Genomic DNA, 24,986 nt, shown 5'->3' on the forward strand with positions numbered 1-24,986 from the left:
AACTCCACGGAATCCATGAAAAATCAATAGAACTGAAACACCCACGTTCTATTGATAACTATGTCAATTTTCGCTCGACATTGGCAGAAATAAACCTCCCAGAGAGGTTTGGTAGCCATTAAAAAAAAAAAATGTATCAAGCTAATGTTAAAGTAAGTATAAAAGGTGAGATTTTGGAGTACAACTGTGAATGTGTTGCTGGTAGTGGAGTGAATGTTCACTGCAAACATGTGGCTGTAGTTCTTTGTGGACTTGAAAATTTTATAAATGACAAAATTCTTCTGAAAACAGAAGCACCCACAGAAAAACCACAAACTTTCTATATGCCCAAAAAAATTTTTACAGGCAGTCCATTAAAAGCGCACAAGTTGCCATCCAAAAGAAAATCTATTAAGAATATTGTATTCGAATATATAAAAAAAAAGAATGAATATTCAAGAATATACCCAAAAAGTGAGGAATATTATTCTTAACTGCAAATCCCAAATGCCATATTATATGCCATATGAAAGAAACCAGTAAAAATGGTTATGCCATGCAAATACTAGAAATAGAAAATATTTTATCAAGAGCTATTATGCATGGTATAATTAATGAAAAAGTTGCATTAAAACAGTATATTGATTTATACAAGTTAGATGTGACAGAAAGTGGAGTGCATATTTCAGAAGAAAGGCCCTATTTGGCTGCTTCGCCTGATGGTATTTTAAATGAAGAGACATTAAATGAAATAAAGTGTCCTTATGCTAGTAGACATCTAAGTTATAAGTCCAACTACAGTACCATACTTAATCTACATTGACATAACTTATTGTTTTAAATGTTTACAAAGTGGTGGCAATCCTGGAAATAAATTTCACTAATTAATTTCAGTGACAACAAACACACGCATAATAACCTGTTTACTAGAAAACTAATTAAAAAATAAAGGGTGTAAAAAAACCTATCACGAAGACTGAAACTACGCCTTCTGTACACCCAACCAAGTAATATTACAAAATATTATTGGTGGGAAATATTTTTTATTTTTATGATTAAAAAAAATACAATATTCCGCAGCCCGCAATGTACAGCGCGCCACGCAACGCAATGACCGTGCCTATGTGTGTGTGAGTGTATTGGAGCGTACGCGCTTTCCCGCCACTACCTACCGCGACCGCAGAAGTATTTTGTACACAAAATTACCACATTATTCACTTCCTACATTTAAAAAACACATTCCTTTAGCATTTGTTTAGGTTTAGAACTAAGTACTTACCGACTAATCCCCTTCGACGTCTTCTGGAATCGGCCGCTCCAACCGGACAAGTTGTGGCTCGAACTGACGGCCTTCCACGTTCAAGCAAACGCGTGCCAGGTAAATCGTGTTTTGATGCGCGCTCCAGTATTCCTTCACGTACAGACTGGTATTTAAGTTCCTCAAATACGACACAATACACGCCTAGACGAGGCGGACGGAGGCACAATCGGCTGATTTTCCAACAGACGTTGTACAGCCAGAACAAAAATACGTGCATCAGTACGGTGGTGCGCTGTAGGATGTTCAGCCCGATACCTACAGCCTGCAGGGCTTCAGATGCGTTTCCACGTGCCCTCCCATAACAGTAAACCATGTTTACGTACTCACGAGCACTGTACGTATGGTTAGGCATCTTTCTAACACACATTCACTATTACCACACTCACTATCACACGTTCACACACTAACTATCCGCACGAGAAAACAATCAAAAGTCGCAAGCGCATTCGACGGCCGAAGAAACCGAACTGGCTGGCAACGCGAGGCGCGAGCGGCCCCTCGCAACAAAGGCACTGCCCCGCGCGGCGAGACTGACTGACCAATAACAGTCAAGCAATACGTCTATCGAATGTGTCGTCGTGAATCGGTACTCTTCATTTTCAACTACAAATTAACGTAATTTTTAACTTAACAAAAATGTAATTTCATCACTTTAGTACAGGCAAGTCTATCAACGAATGAGATTGTAAAAGCGGCGGCAAAAATACTTTGATTAATCTTTGTTAACTAAAGATCCGTCCATACTTAATAATAATTAATGCTTTAAGCAAGCTTCCAAAATACTCAAATTTGAATGAATTGTAGATGCGCAATCGTTATTAATAAAACAATAAGAATATCAATACATTTTGATAGTTATTCCGTGTAATAAAGTTACGTTCATTTAAAATAATCACGAACAAGATGATGAATCTTTTTATGTTGAAGAATGGAAGTAATTGGTATGAAAGAAGTGCTAAAAGATATGAAATTTTGTTTAGTTTCTAAAATCAATCGAGTTTAAAAATAAAATCTTATCTTTTAATCTCCCATCGAAAGTGAAGGAGCAAGAGTTTGCCAGTGTGTTATTTCTAGGCGTTCAGATTGCAGTAATAAGTAAGTTAAGTTTTATTTTATTAATTACTATCGTAAAGACGTAAAATTTATTAAGTTAGAGAGCTAGAAATAATGAACCTGTGTGTAAGAGCATTTGTCATTTGTTTACAGTACTTTTTAATGATACAAGTTTATCACATCTGCTTACTGCCTGTGATTAACGATTAAAATTACGTTTATTTAGAATCGCGTGCATAACCATTATTTATTTCAAGTAAATTATGAAGAAAGGAAGTAATGAGTATGGAAGGAAGACTGAAAAAAGAGACCTTTTTATTTAGTTGCTGAAATCAATTAAGTTTAAAGAACACACAATCATCACTCCTATCGAAAGTGAATGCCTTAATCAACGATAGGAGTAACATTGCCAGGTATTTACTCTAGGCGTTTAGAGCGGTGTGGTGTAAGCAATAATTTGAGTTTTACTTTATGAATTTTATTACTATCGTAAAGACTTAAGTTATTGAAGTAGAGAGTTATTAATGTAAAGAATGACAGGCCTCATTCAAAAGATCATTATTCATCTGTTTACGGTACTTTTTAATGATACCTACTTACGCTTATCACACTTGCGTAGCTAATAAGACCTGTGATACTACATTGTGATAGAATAACGGTTATGCGTAAAAGCACGGTTTAGTTAGCAACCTAGGTTCTGTAAGATTATTTAATTTGCGGAAAGAAACAAATTCGTGTAAAGGGTTTTTATTAATTAAAATGTAATTTATTATTTTTTAGAATAAAAACTAAACTGGTAAGGTGATATTAAGGTGTAAGTAACTAATTTAAGTACTCATTTCATTTTTACAAACTAGGTAGATTTGGATTAAGCTCAGTTCAGTTGGTCCAGTCGTAGTCGTTGAACTCACAGTAGAGTTGAATGACTCATGGGCGAGCGCGGGTTGCGGTTCGGGGCGTGGGGGCAGCGCTTGAGCGTGTGTGCGCGCGCTGCTGTCCATTTCTTATTGTAAAGACAAAAGCCTTATTGTGACGAAAATACTCAAAATTTTAAAAAGGTTTCTTAGAAAAAAAAAATTTAAACAAAGAATTGAAATTGATAATGTAAAAATCTTGAAAAAAATATTCTGACTTTGACCTTCAATATCTCCTAAACCACAAGTTTCCCAGGTATGGTCCCAAAGAAAAAAATGATCCCCATGATGTGGAGAATAAGTAGTCTTCGGCTTCGGGATAGGTTTTTTTACACCCGTTATATGATTAGAACCATTTCTAAAAAGGTAATTTTACCTGTCGTAGCACAAATTTCTTGATAATCGGATTCTTTAAAATGTTTATAGCATAACCTCGAATTCTTTGAAGCTTTATTTTTTTTTATTTTTGTAGCTTTTTCCCATAACTTTTTTAATTTCGGATCGTTTGGAAATGTATGTCTTCCATTCTCATTGCACCCTAACCCTACTATCACACAGAGGCATTTTTTATTGAAACCAAAAAATAAAACTTTGTAATTCCTCCAAAATGTTTGTTATTGGTCAGAAATACAAAGCGCAGCCTAGCGGAGGATAAAATAAATGTACTATCCAGTAAACAACTCCATTATTTCGATACGTCAATAGGCTATTTGACAACATTTAAAATATACCACAAATTGTGGTCATCCTATCAGCTAAATGCCTAAAAAGGCATATTTCACTATAAATGAAACAAAATTAAGTATATTTTTTCCAAAATAAGCGAAATAAATTAATATAAAAAAAAAAATGTTGCGACGGGAACGTCTTGTGATTGGTTGCAACTCCGGTGACGTCTCATGCAAGTAAACAGCTATTTTTTTGAATGCTAATTGTACGAATTTTAAGTTTTCTCAGTGATAATTACATCTGTGAGCTACTTCTGAAGCTATTTTTGTTAATCTTTAAGGTCTTCTATACTTACAAACTCAGAATGGAAATAAGTTTTGTGCGAGCCGACAATAGCAACCTGCCAAAGATCGACGCTTTTATGGTTGCACTTTTCTTCAGAAATAACCCTGATTATTATTCTGCAGAACTTAAAAATGTGAAAACAGCTGTGTAAGTATTCTAAAGGATTATTATTAGATCGCACTTTTGGTCATTCACACATTTACTCTCAAGTCAACATAACCTCTATGTGGAGGTTATGTTAATACAAACTAAATTTTTGTCATGACCTTTGCTCTTGTTCCACAGGTCTGCAAGGGAAACTTACGGAGACGATGCAATTGGATATGTCCAGCTACATCGCAAGGATGGAATATGTACAGTGAAATGTAAAATGTGCCCTGAACATCGCGTCCGAACAAAATCTTACAATGTCACGATGGTTGTTAATGAACAGGACAGCAAAGTGATTAGCTGTCAGTGCCACGACTGTGCAGCTTCAGCTGGGGGATGCAAGCATGCTGTAGCATTTTTAATGTGGGTCCATCGCCGTTCAGAAGAGCCTGCATGTACTTCAGTTGAATGCTACTGGAGAAAACCTACTCTGTCAAAAGTAGGTACAACGCTGAAATACATTACTGTGCAGCAGTTGTCAAAAAAAGAAATCCCTCACCGACCAAGCATAACTTCAGTTTATGATGATTTTTTAGCAGAAGCCAATAAGAGAAACATTCACAACTGCGAGTTGCTCAAGCATCAGAAGAATTTTCTACATAGTGGTGTGATGCAATTTTCATTGCACTGTTTTATTATGAAACAGTCGCCAGATACTAAACAGGATGTAGATTTAGTAATAGAAAAGATGAGAGACACATTCAATAAAGCTGCCATAAGTGAAGTTGAAATGGCTACAAGGAAGCAGAACAAGAGCAGCTTGTGGTATGAAATGAGGTATGGCCGTATCACTGCTTCTAGGGCACATGAGGTGAGTGTATGCAAAACACCTGATGGCTCTTTAATTGCATCCATAATGGGTGCAAAAATACCTGATTCAGCCGCAATGCGAAGAGGCAGAGATTTAGAGTCCTCTGTCCGAAAGACAGTGAGTAGCAAGTTAAAGAAGAAAATAACCACATGTGGGCTATTCATAACTGAAAACTACCCTATGATAGCAGCATCTCCTGACGGTATAACAAATGATGCCATTATAGAAATAAAATGCCCTACCAAGGCCAAAACCAAAGAAAGTTATTTAAAAAATGGCAATATTACAAAAAAATTCATGGCTCAGGTGCAACTGCAAATGTATGCAACTGGTTATAAGAAGTGCTTTTTTTGTGTTGCTGACAGCGAGTTCGAAGCAACAAAAAATGTTGACATTATTGTAGTGCCTTATGACAGTGCTTATATTAGCACTTTATTACCAAAATTAGTTACATTTTGGAAAAACAATGTCTATCCCATTTTGTATGTTAACACCAGTGTATGAGTAATGAAATAAAAAACAGTTCTGTATTTATTTTTCAACCGACTTCAAAAAAGGAGGAGGTTCTCAATTCGACCCGTATGTTTTTTTTTTTTTTTTTTTCTATGTTTGTTACGCGATAACTCCGCCAATTATGAACCGATTTGAACAAATCTTTTTTCGGCGTATAGGTAATACCTCAAGGGTGGTCCCATTTAAATTTAATAATAAAAAAAACAACCCCCAAGGGTGGAAAATTGGGGATGAACTTTTTTATACGCAATATCTCCGCCGATTATAAACCAATTTGAACGATTATTTTTTTGTTGAATAGGTATTATCAAAAGGGTGGTTTCATGCGAATTTGAAGAAAATATTTCACCCCCAAGGGTGGAAAATTGGGGATGAACTTTTTTATACGCAATATCTCCGCCGATTATGAACCAATTTTTTTTGGTCTCAGTGTACTGCCTACCTTCAGTGGTAACATCAAGGTAATAATTAGTTAACTAAAAAGCAAGAAATAAGTAAAATTTTATAAAAAAAAATAAAACCGACTCCAAAAAACCTACACTAAAACGTAGAAAAATAATTACTAATTACCTACTTATTTATTAGGACGAATTATTAATATTTATGTAGGTATACCATGATTGATACTTTTGGAGTCGGTGCAGGCAAACTTTACATGTTTCATAATCTTGGCACCGACTCCAGAAGTATCAATTATGGTATACCTACATAAATATTAATAATTCGTCCTAATAAATAAGTAGGTAATTAGTAATTATTTTTCTACGTTTTAGTGTAGGTTTTTTGGAGTCGGTTTTATTTTTTTTTATAAAATTTTACTTATTTATTATTTAACTATTTAATAAGAGAATCCTGCAAATTAATTAGAGCACATGCAATAATAATAACATGATCAAGCACACGAAGTATGTTGGTTTTAATCACTGAATGTTGTTTTAGCATATGGAATTCCCTTACTCGTCTTATTACCCTTTCGATATGTATTCGCAAGCTAGCTATTATTTTAGTTTGTCGAACTTCAGATTTCGATAACTTTGTGCCAGCACTTACACTTGGTGGCCTTAATAGTTTCATACCCTTCTCATGAAGCATTTGTTCAAGATGCTTGAAACCTCTGTCAGCTAAGATGCAGGTTCCTGGTTGTAATCCATTTAGAAACTTACAGTTTTCTACTATCGTAACATCACTTGCTCTACCCCCAAACCCTTGAGAAACATAATTAACCAATCCATTAGGAGTGCAGGATATTAAATACTTCACAGTATTCCCCTTTTTGTATTCTGACCATGTCAGTGCTTGATGAAGAGCCTTAGATGGTTTTTGTATATCAATTTCTAGACAATCAATAATGCAACTGACATTATGATAGTTGTGTCTAAATGCAATAGGAAGATTACTTTAAATAATTTTTTTATCCAAGTTTACAATGAATGGTCTTAAAACACTACTTATTATTGGTATGTTTCCTACAAATAGTTTACTGGCATAAGATAATGATATTCCAAAATTATCCTCTAGTTCAGAAAATGTACTGTTTAATCTAATTTTTTTCAAGCATAGCAATATGTTTTCCACTTTTATATTTGTGTGCTTATGTATTAACTGAATTAGGAAATAACATTCTTTGGTTATACCAACATACATCAAAGGTTTCTTTTCAATCAAACGCATAGTATTTTTAAGGCATTGTAATTGTTCAATATTTTCATTGGTATCAGTCACATTACTATCGGAATCAGTAACCTTTGATGATGATGTAGGTATAAAAGGAGATGAATGACCACTTTCAAACAAAGAAATATCACTATCAGATTTTTCATCTTCAAGGCCAATATTTCTTTTAAATACTTTAACAGCTCCTGATTGTGATACTTGAAGACGACATGATTCAGGCTTAAAAGGCGAGGTGAAACGAGATGTTGTAGAAACTTTAAATGGGGAGGTGGAAATACTTTTATTCTGACATATTGTTTGAACAGCTTTGCTCCTATAATGCCTTATCACTTTAGTTGATACTTGAACAGATTTTTCTAGAGTTATAATAGGATTGGTGATACTTTCTTTGTCTTGAGTTCTTGGTAATTCTGAAAAGACAACATCAAAAATTATTTATTTAATTTAAATATGAATAACATAAACATTTAAGTACTAATATGATAGCTGTGACAAATATATACCTTCAGGTTCAATCATTTGTGTCATAACTTCATCTTTTTGTAATCTTTCAGTTTCAGTAACACTTTGATTTTGAAGACATTCTGTAATAAGATCAGTTCTTTGCCTTTTAAGGAATACTTTTCGAGAAGATCCTTCACTGGACAGCCGTCTTTTGCGATCCTCTTGGCAATCAAATTTAGTTGGCACGGCTTCATCTGCTAAAAGTATCTTTTGACTAAAGCCCATTTTATACATGTTATAGTTCTTGGTGTCAGTTTCCATCTGCAAAACAAACAGTATTACTGACTAGCAAAATTAAGTTTCACACACAATACAATAGCCTTTAATAAGCCTTTACAAGACAACACACAAAACTGTAGAAGTTAGCACGACTTACAAGTTACAAGTAATGAAGTTTTATAACATTGCCTGAGTATATCTCGTATTAAAATCAAGAAAAAATTTACTTACATTAAAGTGATCTTCACACATAAACACATTTGTATGCGTTAACATGCAATTTGGGTCTCTTCTAGCTAATTGTAACCACATTTTCCGTCTCTTGGGATTCGTTGGTACAGAAACAAATACTTTGTTTGGATCCTTTATAGACGTATTTGTACAATGCGGCACTACACACCATTTATAAACCATTTTAACCATTAAATTTGAAGGAAATTAATAAAATTCTCTTCAGTGTTATTCCCACTGACGTATCTTTTTAGAGGTTAGAAATTTGTTTACTGGTGTGTGACGTCACACGAGTCAGAAACATCGTTTTTGGCGCGGTTTTGATAATTTAAACTTTTACACCGTTTTTTACTAATAATACAGTAAATCTGCCAGAAATATTAATGGAGTGTGCTTATAGTATATCATAGAATCATTTAAAACGATTTTCAAAATTTGTCAAATAGCCTATTAGTTTCCAAGATATTGAATTTTAAAGGTGCGGGCGGCGCCTGGCCCGCCATTTTATGCGTGTGACGTCATAATATAGTGACTGGCTCAAACTTGTATAGGTGGAAGGAACCGTGGAATCTTGCAAGCTGAATTAGACCCACTTCCGGACAACCGATTGAGATGAAATTTCGCATACACATGTAATTTGGATGACCATGCAATATTATGATGACATGGAGCTGATCTGATGATGGAGCTGGAAGGTGGCCACAGGAACTCCATAATAAAACGACTTAACTCCATCGAGTTTGGGCTCGTTCGTTTTGTATTGACGAGTACTTCATTTTTATATAGTAATCAGGGTCTGATGATGGAGCTGGAAGGTCGCATCAAGTTTGGGTTCATTTGAATCGTATTGATAAGGGCTTTGATATAATATAAATCCTGCGTCATAAAAATACTAAAAAGTTACAAAATTGAAAACAAGAGATGTATGGAGGTGTGCGCACGTAGCGACGCGACGTGACACTGACTGTCTCTCTCTCTCTCTCTATGTCTCTTTCTCCCGTTCCAATGAATATCAGTCGCGTGCACATAACAGTAACATTTGGTAGCAGTTGTTGAAGGCTCTTCGCTTCGACGATGTAGCCACATTAAAAATGCAATGGTATGCTTACATCCACCACTGCTGGCGGTACAATCTTCGCAGGATACATTTAAAACTTCTTGATCCTTTTCATTGCATTCTAAACTACAGTGGTATGGTTTGGTACGTACGGTGTGTTCCGGTGTGATTCTACATTTGACCGTACACACATCACCTTCTCGTTTAACTTGTACAGTCGACAGCACGTTAACGTAAACACTGGTATCTTACCTAGTTGCGATAAGGGCGACTTTGCTACGAAAATGTATAGCCTGATGTGCTGTCGTCTGTACTTAAACAATAGCGTCATCGCCATAGCTCTCTCTTGCCGATCTGAAAAGTTAACTAAATACGGTTTAATTTTTTTGTAAGTTTTAAGAGTTAGGCTATGAAAGCTTTAACTATACAGAACCTAAAACTTTTTTTTACTGCGTTGCGAAATGAAATATTTAGGGAGGCATTACAAGTAAATAAAACGGAATACATAGCAACAAAGGTTAACTTACCTGTGCATTTTTACGCCTCGCATTTCGACGGCAAAGAAATCGCTGTTTGTCGCTAAATATTGAGCAATCATGAGTCCGTCCACTCTCGGTAGGTTATCGGATTGTCCTTTTTCGAATCCTTCATCCATTTTTTATTAAATACCATACAACACAACAACAGAACACAAAACACTGCGCTCCCGCTCCCGGTCGTTCAGCTCGAGCCTGAGTCCCGCGACCGTCCGCTCCAGCTCCGCGACCGACGCCGTATTGGCCTCGTCGCCCTGGTTGGCCTTGAGCTCCAGCGCCTTCATTCGCTCGTCCAGGCTGACGACGTGAGTCCAGCTGTCCACCCTCTCTGACAACTGCAGCAAGCCGTCCCTGAGAGACTTGATCTCGGCTCGCCTGGTTTTCACTTCGTCCCGCATTTCTTCCCTAAATTGGCGAAGCTCGCTCATCATGCTCTGGACGGCTTCGTTTAGCGAGAGCTGGCTGGACGCCGCCAGTCGCCGGAAGTACCCTCTCCTCGATGCTCTGTTCCTCCGCTGTCTGAGTGTCATCATTCAGAGACATCCCCGTCTCGTCCAGACTCTCCGTGCGGGCCGCCGCGGCCGCCCGACGGGTGGTTACATGGCTGACCTCCGAGGACTTGACCGGCGTCTCGGTATTGTTCACCCACCCACCCCACTTCCGCTGGCTACAGACGCATTCTGGGCATATCCACCTGCTCTTGTGCTCCGACGTCATAGTGTTGTAGAATCTGCACTCGAAAATATTTACACACTCTATGTGCCAGTACTGCGCGCACCTACAGCATTTCAGGTATCGCCTGTCTTGATATTGCGGCGGCAACCTGCGCAGGCGGGCATCTCCCCAGTTTTTTTTGTTACGGGTCCCCTTGTTGCCATTTTGAATTTTATTTCAGAAGTAGGAGCAAACTAATCAACAAAATCCAAAAAAAGAAACAAAAAAAAAAGTTCGTCTGGATTTGAACTCCTTGAACTCCAATTTCAGTCTCCATTTGAGTCATTTTAGGTGTTACGGTTGTCTTAAGATCTTCTACTACTGCTGATATGCCTCGTATTTCTTTCAGGATTTCTTGAAGTGTGGCATCCCACTTATCTAGTCTCTGATTTAACTAACCTTCTTTTGATCTAGGATCTGATCTAACCTTCTTTTGACCTCGTCGAAATTCATCCAGAGGTGTTTCAGCGCCTCTCTTAGATTGCCTGGTCTCTCTTTTCTCTGTACTAAGAGGTTTTATTCCTGTATCAGGAATCTTTTTGAGATCTGATGTGCTGGTTCCTGCGCTTGTAGTCTCCTCGTCATCATCCTCCATGTCGGAAAGGGCACTGCGAGATGTGAATGTGACGGATTTCTCCATCATGGTTTTGCCTGTGTTGATGGTTGAAGTTCTTTTATTTCTAGTTCCTTCGGCCACCTATATTTTATGTAACTCGTGACCCGACTAAGGATAGGGTCCCTGCGGGTTTAGTTAACAAAGCAATAAAGAAAGTCAATGTTGATTTGACCAACATTTGCGAATATACAAAAACTGTAAAAACGACTTTACTGAATGTTCGGAACGAAAGTCAGTTCGCAATCCTTTTTGAGCAAGCACAGCAGATGAGTTCAAGCGATATAGTTGTGCCAAGAATAACTGGAAGTCAAACCCTGCGCAATAATATTGCAGCAGAAACTGCCGAAATATACTACCGACGAAATGTGTTTTACCCTTTCATTGATCATGTTATTACAGAACTCGACGTTCGTTTTAAACCACATGAATCGACGATCGAAGGAATTCAAATGCTTCTACCTGAAAAAACCAGTAATGACTCCAGGATAAAAGAAAATCTTAAAAAGATTGCACAGACATTTTTGGGTGGGGAAAATGAAGGCACAATATTTCTGAGTGAATATGAGATATGGCACAATCACTGGAAATCTGTAGCACAAAAACCTGCAACTTTGATCGACGCTATCGATAACTGCGATGATCAGTTTTTCATTGATTCCGAAGAAATTATTAATCAGCAATAAAACGTAAAAGACTAAATTTATTACTTTAAACTTTCTTACTTTTGTTCTATTCTATATTCATTTTACAACCTTGGATCGAAACAGGAATAATCGACTTAAGGCTTCAGCAGTTCCCTCCTCTTCGGCATCTGCCTAGTAAGATATTTTTTCTTATGTTATTTCTCAATTTATTTTCAACTAGCTTTTGTCTGCGGTCTTCACCCGCGTGAAATTTAGTTTGTCACAGACCATCATAATACCTATATGTTATATGTTATTCTGGGTCATAGCCTATATTTTTTTTGCATGAGAGTACCTAACAAACATGTTAACAGACATCTAAACATCCATACAAACTTTCGCCTTTATAATATTAGTAGGATGTAAGATAGAGTAACCATCTTTCTTTCAACATAGTAATGTTGAAAATTAAACTTGCTGTAATAGTTCCATACATGTCTGTAATATTGTTGTAATAATTATGATTGTTAAAAGTGACAATTAAAATTTCAGTGTGGAGTAAGGAACGTTACATGGATGAAGCTAGACAAATAAGCTCTGTAGAATCTCAACCTCAACATTATTACTTAATTTTAATATTTTACAGTAGGACGCCGATTATCCGAACGCCGATTAACCGAATCGCCAATTATCCGAATCGGTCCTAAGCGTAATATAAAAAATTAAAACCAAGTAATTTTTATTTTGTATTGGTGTAACAAGTTGGAACTCGCAGGAGTCTACATAATTTCAACTGAGCGTTATTATAGAACTGTAAACACAGTTATTAAAGTTTATTCTATGTGTGACAGTTCGTTTTTAACATGCTTTTTCTTTATTACCAGTCTATGTCCGATTATCCGAATTTTCGATTATCCGAATCGACCCCGGTCCCAATTAATTCGGATAATCGGCGTTCTACTGTACTATGTTTGAATTTAATAGTTGACGGACTAAAATTCTATGTTTTATTATTTTCAGATGCAATTTCTGAACTGGCTGTTGGTATTACAACATCACAAGGTGAATTTACCACAAGCAACATTAAAGGTGAACACAGCTATTGTTCAAAAGAGAAAGTTCCACAAACAGGTAAGTTTACAATTTATTATTGTCCATTTTTTGGTACAATAAATAATATTTAATAAGGCAAATGTTCTTGGTGTAGAAAACATAAAATGTTATTGTGAAGATCTTTCTTATCTTACAAAAATGGTTATCCCTGGTTAGGTTAAATAAAAATAAGTTTTTTATAGAGTAAAAATACCTATGTAAAGGCGACAGCATGTCAAACTAAACACTGTTGGCTCTTATTTACAACTATAAGTACGCTTACATTTAATTTTGTAAAGCTAAAATTCTGTTTTGTTAATTTCAGATGCAATTTCTGAACTGGCTGTTGATGTTACAGCAGTACAAGGTCAATTTGCCACTAACAACATTGAAGATGAACACAGCTATTGTTCAAAAGTGAAATCTGCACAAACAAGTAAGTATATAGATTACAATTTCTGTCTATTTTTTCGGTATCTAATACTTCTAATAGTAGAATAAAACATATTACTTTTCAGAAAAATTTTTGTTCTTCCTTGATTATCCTTTGTAAAAAATACATATCAAAATAATAATTTGACCAAATTATTTTATTTTCAATAGCCGTCGCTGGAACATCTATTGATGTCACATCACCTCTTATTACAACTAGCCCTACAAAGGAGCATAGTTGATGCTTATGTGTATGAGATTAGAGTTGACTATCGAATGGCAGGTACAGAGTGTAACGAAAAGACGTGTGTTATATACGGCGACTTTATTGGGACTGTTTTTACACTGCAAAATTTGCCTAGCTACTCATTCAATGAATGAGACCGTGCGCTTGTCTATTATAAACATAACATGCCGCCCACCAAAGTACGACAGGACTTTCATTAAATTATTAGCATGCACATAGTATAGTTATACAATACAACAGCAAGTTACTACCAATATCACATAACTAAGTAAATATGATGGTATCCTTCCGTTTGGCCAAATTACTTTTCGACAAATTTCACTTGGCAAACAACTTATCGCCAAAGTTTCATTTCCCAAATGAACTTTTAGCAAATGTACTTTTCGCAACTAATTCATTTGGTCAAATTATCATTTGGCAAAATTTTACTTGGCAAATGTTTATATAGCAAATGTTTTATTTTGCCAAATATTATATCCCAAATAATTTATTTGGTCAAATTGACACTTCACATGCTTACCCACCGTTATCCACAAATCAAAGCATAAGGCAGATGATCATGGTTTTCACAAGAATTTTATGTAAAACAAAGAGATTGCAGAAAATAGTATGGATGCGAAAGTAGGTTTTGCAGAAAATAGTAGGTTAGGTTAGGTTAGAACAGTGACCCTTAACGCGCGAAGGCGAGCGAAGCGTGCCGCGGCAGCGGCCGCCGAGCGCTAGAATCACCTCTATTGTTAATTAATCATTTGGTTTCGATAAAAATAATGAAATATGAAAATTAATTTAGAACAAATTTTATATTAACTACCCACTAAACAAAATAATAACCACAAGCTAATTTTTATTCCATTCTGCACCAATCAAATTATTTTGTTAATAGCTTATCGTGAAATATTTTTGCCAAATGAAACATTTGGCAAAACATACTTTGCCAAACAATAATTTGCTAAACAATAATATGCCAAAAAAGACATTTGCGAATTAAAAGTTTGCAATTAGTTGTTTTGCCAAATGAGAATTTGCCAAATGAAAATTTGTGAAACGTTGTTTGCCATGTGATAATTTGGGAAACGTTTTTTGGCCAAACATTAGTAATCCAAATATGATCGCAAGTTAACATAATTATACAAAGAAATTAAACTCACGAAGTAAACAATAGTTAAGAAACTGTGACACAATGTAAGTATAATCCAGTAGGCTTTCTCAACATTGACATTTACTATTAAAATTAAATATTCGTACAAACTGAATTAATCTTCAACATAGATAAAGAAATTTACTGCATCATCATTAATAGGTAGTTCACACAATTTACTAACCGAACGTTTTACAATTTCATTACGATACCTAACACTGTATACTCTGGTACAACCGTCATTTCCAGGGTATTGAGCTACTATCCTACCTAATGGCCACTTGCCGGGTGGTAATTGTTCGTCCTTAAGTAACACAACGTCACCTACTTTGAATTCTGATTGTTTTTTATGCCACTTAGGTCTAGTTTGCAATCTAGTCAAATATTCAGTTTGCCATCTATGCCAAAAATCTCTAACTAACTTTTGAGTCATTTGCCAACGGTTTAAACGGTTAATATTTATGTGTTGTAAATTAGGAGAAGGTACGTTAATTGGGGCCTCGCCTATCAAAAAATGACCAGGCGTCAAAGGTTCTGGTGCATCTGGATCTAAATTGTCGATTGGAACCAAGGGTCGTGAATTCAAACAAGCTTCTATGTCACAGAGTGTGGTTGTCATCTCCTCGAACGTGAGACTAGCTGTGAGTATTCTTCGAAGGTGGTATTTTATAGATTTCACGCCTGCTTCCCACAAGCCACCGAAATTAGGGCTGTAAGGCGGAATGAAATGCCACTGTGTTCCTGTAAGACAGAGTTACGCAATCTGCCGCCCACCCTGAGGACATCATCTTCGTCAAGGTAAGGATTCAATGTTTTTAATTTACTATTTCTCTTTACATTTTTGTTAGCTTTTAAATCTTCAATTTCATCTTTAAATTCTTCTTGTTCAATTTTGATGCATTTCTTCAAAGCAATGTCTAATTCTTGTGTAGTTATTGGCTCATCTATCCCTTCTGGATTTGTTTTACTGTGTAAAAACCTTATGCTGTATACTATTACTGTTAAAAGTTCATTCAAATTGTCAAATTCTTCAAATTTTATTATCTTTTCTTCATTTATCTTCAAATTTGCATGTATGTTTCTTTGTTCTAAGTCTGTATGTGACACATTTGGTTTTGTAAATATGATTTCTTGTTGGCTTAACCATTTTGGTCCATCCCACCATAGCTTTAATGTTTTCAGGTCTGAGACTAGAGCGCCCCGAGAAGCAACATCAGCAGGGTTTTGCTCTGATTTCACATGATGCCACTGCTGGTGATTGACATTGTCCAAAATTTCGACGACGCGGTTCGCAACAAATGTCTTCCATCGAGTCGGTTCTCCACTTAGCCACGACAACACTATCGAAGAGTCAGTCCAAGCAAATATTTGTGAAGCAGGTATTCGCATTGCTTGTGCTACATGCCTCAGTAATTTGGACAATAGCACTGCTCCACAAAGTTCCAGCCTAGGTAACGAAACTGGCTTAACAGGAGCGACTCTTGTTCGAGCTGCAAGCAGTTTAGTGGTTATAGTGCCATCGAAGTTAATTATTCTGCAATAAATAACTGAGGCGTATGCTTTCTCAGATGCGTCTGAAAATCCATGCAATTCTATCCTCTTGGTTTCTTTGTTTGAACATCCAATCCATCTTGTTATATTAATGTCTTTAACGTTTTCAAAGTCTTGTTTTAATTTTGACCATTCTTCTTTCAATGCCTCGTCAAGTTCTTCATCCCAGTCTACCTTCTTCAACCACAGTTTCTGTATCAGTATCTTCGCGTTAACTATGCAGGGTGCTATCCATCCAAGTGGATCAAACAGCCTTTGAATTTCCGCTAGTATGTTTCGCTTTGTGATTGAGGTGTCCAGAATGGGAGGTAAGTTTATGTCATATTTGAATTGATCGTTTGCTAAATTCCATAGGATGCCTAACGCTTTAATAGTTCCATCAATTTTCAAATTTAGCTGTACTTTAGTTGAACGGTCTTCCGGTTTGATAGATTTCATGAATTCGGCACTATTAGACGACCATTTTTGCAATTCGAAGCCACCTCTTTTTAGTATTTCAGTCATTTGTTTGCATGCTTCTATGGCTTCGGCTGCACTGTCAAACCCAGATAGTACGTCATCCATATAAAAGTCTTCTTTCAGGATCTTTGCAGCGACAGGAAATTCTTCACCTTCATCGTCAGCTAATTGTAACAAGGTCCTGACTGCGAGGTAAGGTGCTGGTGCGGTTCCAAACGTAACGGTAAGTAAACGGTATTCTTTTATATCTTCATTAGGATTGTCTCTCCACAGAATACGTTGGAAATCGGCATGTTCTTTCTTTACTAACACCATTCTATACATTTTTTTCAGGTCAGAAACAAAACATACGGCGTGCATTCTCCACCGCAGGACTATGCTTCTCAGATCCTCCTGCAAAACCGTTTATATCAGAATATACCGTATCCTTCTGGGTATGGATCTGATTATAAAAAACGACTATTCTTACCGGTTTAGGAACCCCGACGGCGTGGCTAATGTGGTCACCATGCAAGGAGTGGCGCTCACTCTCTCGCTAGGAATCTCCCTAACCAAGAGCGATGTGTCCCGCAGGTCATGGTCGGGGATTGGAGTTAACGCCGATCCTTTCTCACAAACCCCGATAAGACGCTGGGTCGCGGAGATGACCCACGGGATGGTATTGGCGACGAATGTCGACACACACATGGCTGGGGTCATCAACGGGGACCTCACTATCACCCAGGAGATCATGTTATATTACGGCACTCAACCAGGCGAAGACATGTGGGGTAGTCATGTTTGCCTGCCATATCCGTCCTTCTTACAGTGGGCTCGCCAGTTCGGCATAGACATGGTAGGAGAGTATCACAACTCAGACGGCGTCATAAATGCAGAGGTTGAATCTCCTCACATCCTAATAAGTGAGCGTAGCAACGTTTCAGTCGCTTGGGTCACATCAGTCCAGGACACCTTCGCATACCTGCCTGCCGCCTTCATAGGCTATTGTAACGCGGTGCCTTATATGATTCCTCTTTCTGTGGAGGACTGGCAGACTATTTCTTGTTCAACTGACTTAGTCCACCCAACCCCTGCCGGATTTATGTCGAACCTGTGCACCATAACCATCAACAACAGGTACAGACACGTCAGCCAGCCCGGGCGTGTCATGGTGATCAACAAACACGCTATGAGGAAGGAGTCACCCTCGTGGATGGTGAGCAACCTACAATACCCGGATCCCCCCAACAGCGATTTTTTACGCAAACGGGAGCTTCAAAACTCACAGGACCAAGGCTCCCCAAGCGATGGGAAGAAGGTCCTACCGTCCCAACAGATAACAGAGGCGGACCCACAGGAAGTCCCAGCCCAAGGCTCGGAGACCTCCCACCCACAATAAACCCAGCTCACAACCACGCGCCCACCACGCCTGTAGATGGGCAGTACTTTTCAAAAACCCCTGTCAACAAGTGGCTCGGTCCTACTTGGGACCAGTCACGTGAGGCTGAGCCGCCCAGGCTTCACACACCAAGCAGCCAAACACAGAAAGGTACATGGGCATCAAATAGAGGAGGCAAACGCAGAGACCACAACAAGTGTATGAATGGAATGCTTTTTGATCGGGGAGCCTGCCTGTATTCGCTGGAATTGCACGATGAGTTCTACAACATGCTGGATGGCGTGGAATCGGAATTTCTACCAAACGTGCAAAACTTAGACATACTGGTACGCTTCTCAATCAAGACTCCGGCTTGGTTCCCCATTCGTAGATCTTCTTTTACATCTGGTCTCTACCTACACTACAAATTGACAAAGGCCAGCGGACAGACAGAGGTGGCCAACACCCTTCTCTCCATATACCGCTACCTCGAGCGCAGGTTCAGATGGCTGTTCAGCCAGGCTCCCGCCAAGGTGAACATGGGCGTGTACGATGATTACATCCGCAAGCACTTGAAAGCTATTTCGAAGTGGGCTTTTCCGCGGGTTTTCTCTGACGGTCCCGCCTATTGCTTTCTCATGCACATGGATATGCTTGGCTCAAAGTCGCCCTGGACCAAGGAAATGGTGGAGAACGACATCCTGAAGTGGACCTCCGGCGACTCCCCTGGCAACCTAACCCTGTTGGCTCCCTATCTGGATTCAATATTTCAGCAATGGGGTTACGATTCCAACGCTGCCAACTTTCTCAAGTTTAAGGAGTTCTGTAACGACCCCATGAGGTGGGGGACGAGTGGTGGTGCAAAGAAGGCAACGATAGAAGGTGAAAGCTATCGCTCGAAATGGGCATGGGCTTTTTCTCGTATGATGAATACTGACGGCTCTTTCAAAAGGGAAGGGGAGTTCGACCTTTATGAGCAGGCCCTGCTAGAACCGGAGGAGTGTAAGGTGGCTTTAAAAGAGGAAGAGAAGAAAACTCGTGAAATAATAACAACACCAATGGCATCTTACTTACGTCAGTCTTATCTCGCATATAGATGGAACAGACTTCCCGGCGACTCCCCCATCTCTAACCCGGAATGGCTTGGGCATTTTCAATCCACTGAATACAGTTGGTATGGCTGTGCAGACGCGGAACGTTTCGACCACTCAGTCAGCAAGGATATGGTCAAGTATGTGATCCGGAAGATGGGAGATATTGACGACGAGACACGGTGGGTATCGGATCGAGAGTTGGAATCGATAGACAGGTTGAGAATATCTTGGAACGGGAAAGAGTGGCCCTACAAGGGCGGGTTGCTATCTGGCTGGAGGATCACCTCCCTACTCGGCACTATGGTATCGATGTCCATCGGGCGGTACATCATTGAAAAGAACAAGATCTACGGTGCTAAGGCGGTCGGGATGGGAGACGACATCATCCTAGCTTCACCTATGTTGGGTATAGACAAAGACGAGCTTTATCGCAGCTACGCGGACACAGGGTTTAAAATCAACCTACTTAAAACAATATCAGGTCCAATTGGAGAGTTTTTACGACAGGTGTACTCCCCTCGAGGAGTAATAGGATATCCGGCTCGAAGGACCACTATGATGCTTATGTGTATGAGATTAGAGTTGACTATCGAATGGCAGGTACAGAGTGTAACGAAAAGACGTGTGTTATATACGGCGACTTTATTGGGACTGTTTTTACACTGCAAAATTTGCCTAGCTACTCATTCAATGAATGAGACCGTGCGCTTGTCTATTATAAACATAACAATAGTTATTGTTCAAAATCTGGACCTGTTCAAATAAGTAGGTACTCTAGAAATTCCTTCTACTTTATACAATAGTTTTATTTTTAATTGAGGCGTTCATTGCTTTAATCTAGTTATTATGGAAGGTAATAATATTGTAATAATTGGTATAATCATCATAGTCATCATCATATTATATTTCTTCATCATGCTGTATTTAGTGTGTAAGATTTGTTACTGAATAAATTATTTATCACTTGTCATTTTCATTTTCATCATCATCATTATCACCACCATAGGAATAGTGAAACCCCAACTGATTAATTAATAGTTATGTTGTAGTTTGGAACGCTAACGACTAAGCCTTCAAATATGTTAAACTAAACATCAAAGCCATTTTTTTTTATAATTATCATAACATTTGAAATTTTTTTAAAGATGAATGTAATAGTTTTTTTTCCTACAGGGAAAAGGATAAACAAAGACATTCCGTCCTATGTTACAACGCAACTTAGAAATTCCATGAGGCAAATAAAAAACTTGAAACGAGAAGTATTGCGGATGAAAAAACGCGGATTGACACTCAAAGCCAGATTGGAAAATGCAAGAAAAATAAGTGAAAATGCAGCTTTTCAAATGGTCATGAAGGACATGACGAGAGTGGGTAAGCTGTTTACAAGAATGCAGCAAACCCAAAGTGCAAAGAAACCTAAAGGACGGCGATTTTCATTACAAGAAAAAATAATAGCCTTGTTATAGAAAGAAGTCCTAAATTGTATCCTTTACTGTCTAAAGATTTTGTACTTCCATCGAAAAAGTCTTTAAAAATGTTTTTGATAAAATTGCAAAGACAGTAAAAACCATGAACACCGAAGACAAAATATGCACCCTAATCTTTGACGAGATGTCAATAACACCTAATATTTCTTATGATGCGGCAAAAGACGCTTTAAAAGGTTTCACAAATGATCGTAATATTGCGAATCACAGACAGACTGACAGAGTTGCTTTCGCATTTATAATAGTAATATTAGTATAGATTGCCATAATAATTTTACTTTCGTGTTTCCGCAGGCCCAATCCCAAACGGTTACTGAGGAACCAACTGCAGAAATCAAAACTCAATCAGTACCTTCAGAACCTCTTTTGGTAAGTTATACATGATGAAAATATGACCACAAGTATTTATGGCATATAAACCTACCATAACTAATGTAAATAAATGATTGGTGAAATTTTGGCAATCAAATTAGAGATTAAAATGAATTATGTTTAGGCGTGAAATAACAACAGACAGACAGAGTTGCTTTCGCATTTATAATAGTAATATTAGTATAGATTGTCATAATAATTTTACTTTTGTGTCTCCGCAGGCCCAATCCCAAACGGTTACTGAAGAACCAACTGCAGAAATCAAATCGGGACCTTCAGAACCATTTTTGGTAGGTGAAATGTAATAAAATAATAATAAATATGAGTATTTTATCATAATAATGACAAAATTTTAATAATACATCTAAAATAAACACAAAAAAATTCTTTTTAGAAAAAAGAACCTTCACGGAAGAAAGTCAAGCTAAATCTGTCAGCTTCTGAAAATAAAGTTTATATTAAATGTAAATACCTATTGAAGAAAGTCAACAGACTTAAAACTGCTTTAAAACAAAAAAAAGGGCTTGATGTTCTGCAATTGCTGCATTATGATGAAAATGTCCAAACACTGTTTGGACAAAAAATAAGCCCATCAATCCTAAGATGTTTTTATAGTATAGATACGTTATACCCGCTCAAGAATGGCAATGCAAATGAGATCCAATTGTACCTCTTGCATTTAGTCGGGCACGATCGCTGGCCACGAATGGCCGCGAACGCTCGTATCGGCGTGTGGTTGATTAATTGAAAAAAAAAATGCCTTCCTGTATGTTATGTATGGACCTACCGTGACGTCACAGCAAGAAGAGCGGGCGGCGAAGTACAGAAATGCTGACTCCAATGGAAACCTCACCAGAGCTTCGCAGCCCAGGCGACAGAAGTGATCGAGCATCCATCCAAATCGGTACTCGTCCTTTTTAATTAATAATAAGCTTTTTAAAAAGTTAATTTTAAACCTGAAAGTTATAATTGGCGCAGTCTTGTGGATGACGAAAAATCCGCTTCTTTCGACCATCAAAGTTGTGAAATTCGTCTGAAACCTACGAGCTAACATCGCTGAGAATGCAGCCGCAGTTCATTGTTCTGTAAGTGCCAGATTCCTTACATTATCCCATCCACATTTTATTAATTATTTTATTGTGTATTTTGTGTTAGAAAGACCAGAATCGTTCGAATTTTTCCGACTCTACTGTTACTTTTTGTGATTTTATTAATTTACGTTAAACTGAAACAAACTCTATATTTGTGAAAAATGGAAATCGGTTTATTTAGAGCCGCCATTAACATCGTTCCTGATTACGATGGTAGTCCAAATCAATTACACAAATTTATTACTACATCAGAAGCTATTTTACAGCAATATTATGATGACCAGCAGGCAAATGCCTTCCAGAGCCAAATGGTTCTCTATTCTTTATTAGGAAAATTGAAAGGCAAGGCCGAGGAGGTTGTTACCATCAATGGAGCCTCTACTTGGCAGGAAATTAAGCGTGTTTTGTTACAAAATTTTTCCGAATTTTTCCAATACACAACAATTAACTCATTCACCGCTAACCCTAGGCTAGTTCATCCCACTAATCCCCCTAATCACTATCTCAGTCCTCAAGACTCCTTCTGTCAGCCAGGGCAAATCCCCTGATCTCATTCGGGAGTCTTCAGAACTACTGCATTAGACCTTGGGAAAAACAAGGCTGCGCATGACGCAGTAGATGTCACTAAGCCCAGCGACAAAAAGAAGCCTTCACCGGCCCTCACTCAGACACAACAGGGCAAAAGGCGAACAGAAGAGTCGCACCTTTTATCGATCCGACATTTCATCAGAATTGTTAGAATTTGAAATGTCCTCAAAGAAAATCGGGTCATGGAGCAAGCAGGTAGAAATTGAGATCCCCTCTGTGATTGATGAGATCCCTGACAGTGGCCTGCCCTATGATGGAAGTCTAATGCAATCAATGGGTATACAGGAGCAAGGGACATACCAAGACATGGAACCACCTATTGAAATCCCCATGTCTGATGTGGAGCACAGCACAAGTGATCCCTCAAACACTGCAGGTCAGCAACCCGTGGCTGAAACATCACAACAAGTGACCAACCCAGCAAAACCCCAGCAGGACCCTATCAAGATATTCAAAGCGAAGTGGGGTGGTTTGAGAAAAGAATGCGTTGAGCCAAAAACAACGCTTACCGTTATTACAACGATGCGGAAAGACGTGCTAATCTGCATGAGGGAGTCTCTACTCATCAACAGAGAGACTCTTGATCTCCTGGACCAGAGCTGGGAGATGTTGGGGGCTGACAGAATCTGTGCCTTTGTGAACTTGTTTCTTCAGAAGACCCCTAATCCTGCCCTAACTTCAAATACAGGACCTTTGGCATACCTCACCGGGATGACAGACTCAATGCGAGCCACGCAAAGTGATCTGTTTATATCATACTTGGAATCTCAAGCAGCAATCACCGCAGATTTAAAGCTAGCGGCTGCGTCAATTGAGGGTTTCAGAAAGTCGATAGCAGACGCAGAGGCCACATGGAGGACCCAATCATCACTATGTTCCTCCTACATGGTGGCTCTAGAGAGTCAATTGAAGCTCTTGAAACTTAATATAGAGTCACATACCTCAGACCACTCAGACCCCAACCCCTCAACACAAGCCCTCCAAGCCAACATCTTCCAATTTGCACCATCCATACCAGTATGTCAAGACAAAGACTGGTTATGAAGTCACATATGATGGGGAGATCACAAATAAGATCAAAAATATATTGACTCAGGTGCAAAGCATTCTCAACTCCCTGAAGGATCCATTTATTCTTCTAAAAATCCATCCTGAAGTTATTAATTTCCAATTCAAAGAAAGTTATTAACTTCTAAAAGATCCAAGAAAGGCGGTTGACACAATGATCATTAATCTCACTGAGAAAACCCAATAAGAACCATGCCTTTCGTTCATTATTCATATATAGTATTTAAGGGACCAAAGACTAAACGACTTGCCAATATACAAAGTTCCTCTGAATGAAGGATAAAACTTTAGTTATAAGCTTTACTGCTAAGAAAATTATGATATTGTTGTTTCTTTATATACCCAGGTGCCATTTGACTCCGTTGACTGTTTTTATACAGGATCAGACAATTAGGAGGTCCCACCAGATCTGAGATTGAATCTCATGTTTAATTTTAAGGAGCAGGGCCAATACCCCTGTTGAAAGAAGGCTATTGATGTCTATTAGAAATAAGATTAAGATCAACGCGATGAAAATTCACTAACCAGGGATTTAATAAACCTTCGTCAAGACAATAGCTCTCCTCAAGATTTTTATGACCGCTGCATGCATCTTTTACATACTATAATTAATTATGTGAATTTACATGAAGTGGATCCAACTGTTAAACTGTGTAAACGCGAATTTTTTACCTCGCAAACCCTTAAAACATTTTTAGCCGGTTTGCGAGAGCCACTAGGCTCTACTATCCGAGCCATGAGGCCCGCCGATTTACCAACAGCAATTGAATTAATTAAAGAAGAGCAAAATATTATGTATCTAAAAAATAATCGTCCAAATTACAACTCGTTCGTTAATTTTAACAAACAACAACAGTTGCATCCACCTCAAAGCAAACCAAATAATTTCGGTAAAAATGTTCTTTCGCAAAATAATCCGTTTATGAACCAAAATCTCCAAGTTAATAATTTTTCATATCAAAACCGGCAAAACAACCCATTTTTAAATCAAAATCGCCAATTTCAATTTCCCAGAAACAATCAATTTAATTTTGGTCAAAACCGTCAAAATGCATTCAATAACAATCCGTTTAATTTCCCA

The 24,986-nt window shown here is 38.0% G+C and overlaps 2 protein-coding genes across 2 annotated transcripts; one reads left to right on the forward strand and one right to left on the reverse strand.

Annotated features, from left to right (window-relative positions):
• Window positions 1–6,631: 6,631 nt before the first annotated feature.
• On the reverse strand, window positions 6,632–10,605 carry LOC135082597 (uncharacterized). The gene is made up of 4 exons (XM_063977377.1): window positions 9,968–10,605; window positions 8,384–9,794; window positions 7,933–8,194; window positions 6,632–7,839 (listed from the first exon to the last, which is right to left on the reverse strand). Exons 2-4 carry the CDS (start codon window positions 8,573–8,575, stop codon window positions 7,154–7,156), a joined length of 1,140 nt encoding a protein of 379 aa, XP_063833447.1. The 5' UTR covers window positions 8,576–9,794; window positions 9,968–10,605; the 3' UTR covers window positions 6,632–7,153.
• Window positions 10,606–17,427: 6,822 nt separating this feature from the next.
• On the forward strand, window positions 17,428–21,595 carry LOC135082667 (uncharacterized). The gene is made up of 4 exons (XM_063977455.1): window positions 17,428–20,670; window positions 21,081–21,155; window positions 21,380–21,448; window positions 21,553–21,595. The coding sequence occupies exon 1, from the start codon at window positions 18,427–18,429 to the stop codon at window positions 20,062–20,064; it is 1,638 nt and encodes a 545-aa protein (XP_063833525.1). The 5' UTR covers window positions 17,428–18,426; the 3' UTR covers window positions 20,065–20,670; window positions 21,081–21,155; window positions 21,380–21,448; window positions 21,553–21,595.
• The last annotated feature ends 3,391 nt before the right edge of the window (window positions 21,596–24,986 follow it).

Source organism: Ostrinia nubilalis, chromosome 22 (genome assembly GCF_963855985.1).
Source record: "Ostrinia nubilalis chromosome 22, ilOstNubi1.1, whole genome shotgun sequence".
Taxonomy (NCBI): Eukaryota; Metazoa; Arthropoda; class Insecta; order Lepidoptera; family Crambidae; genus Ostrinia; species Ostrinia nubilalis.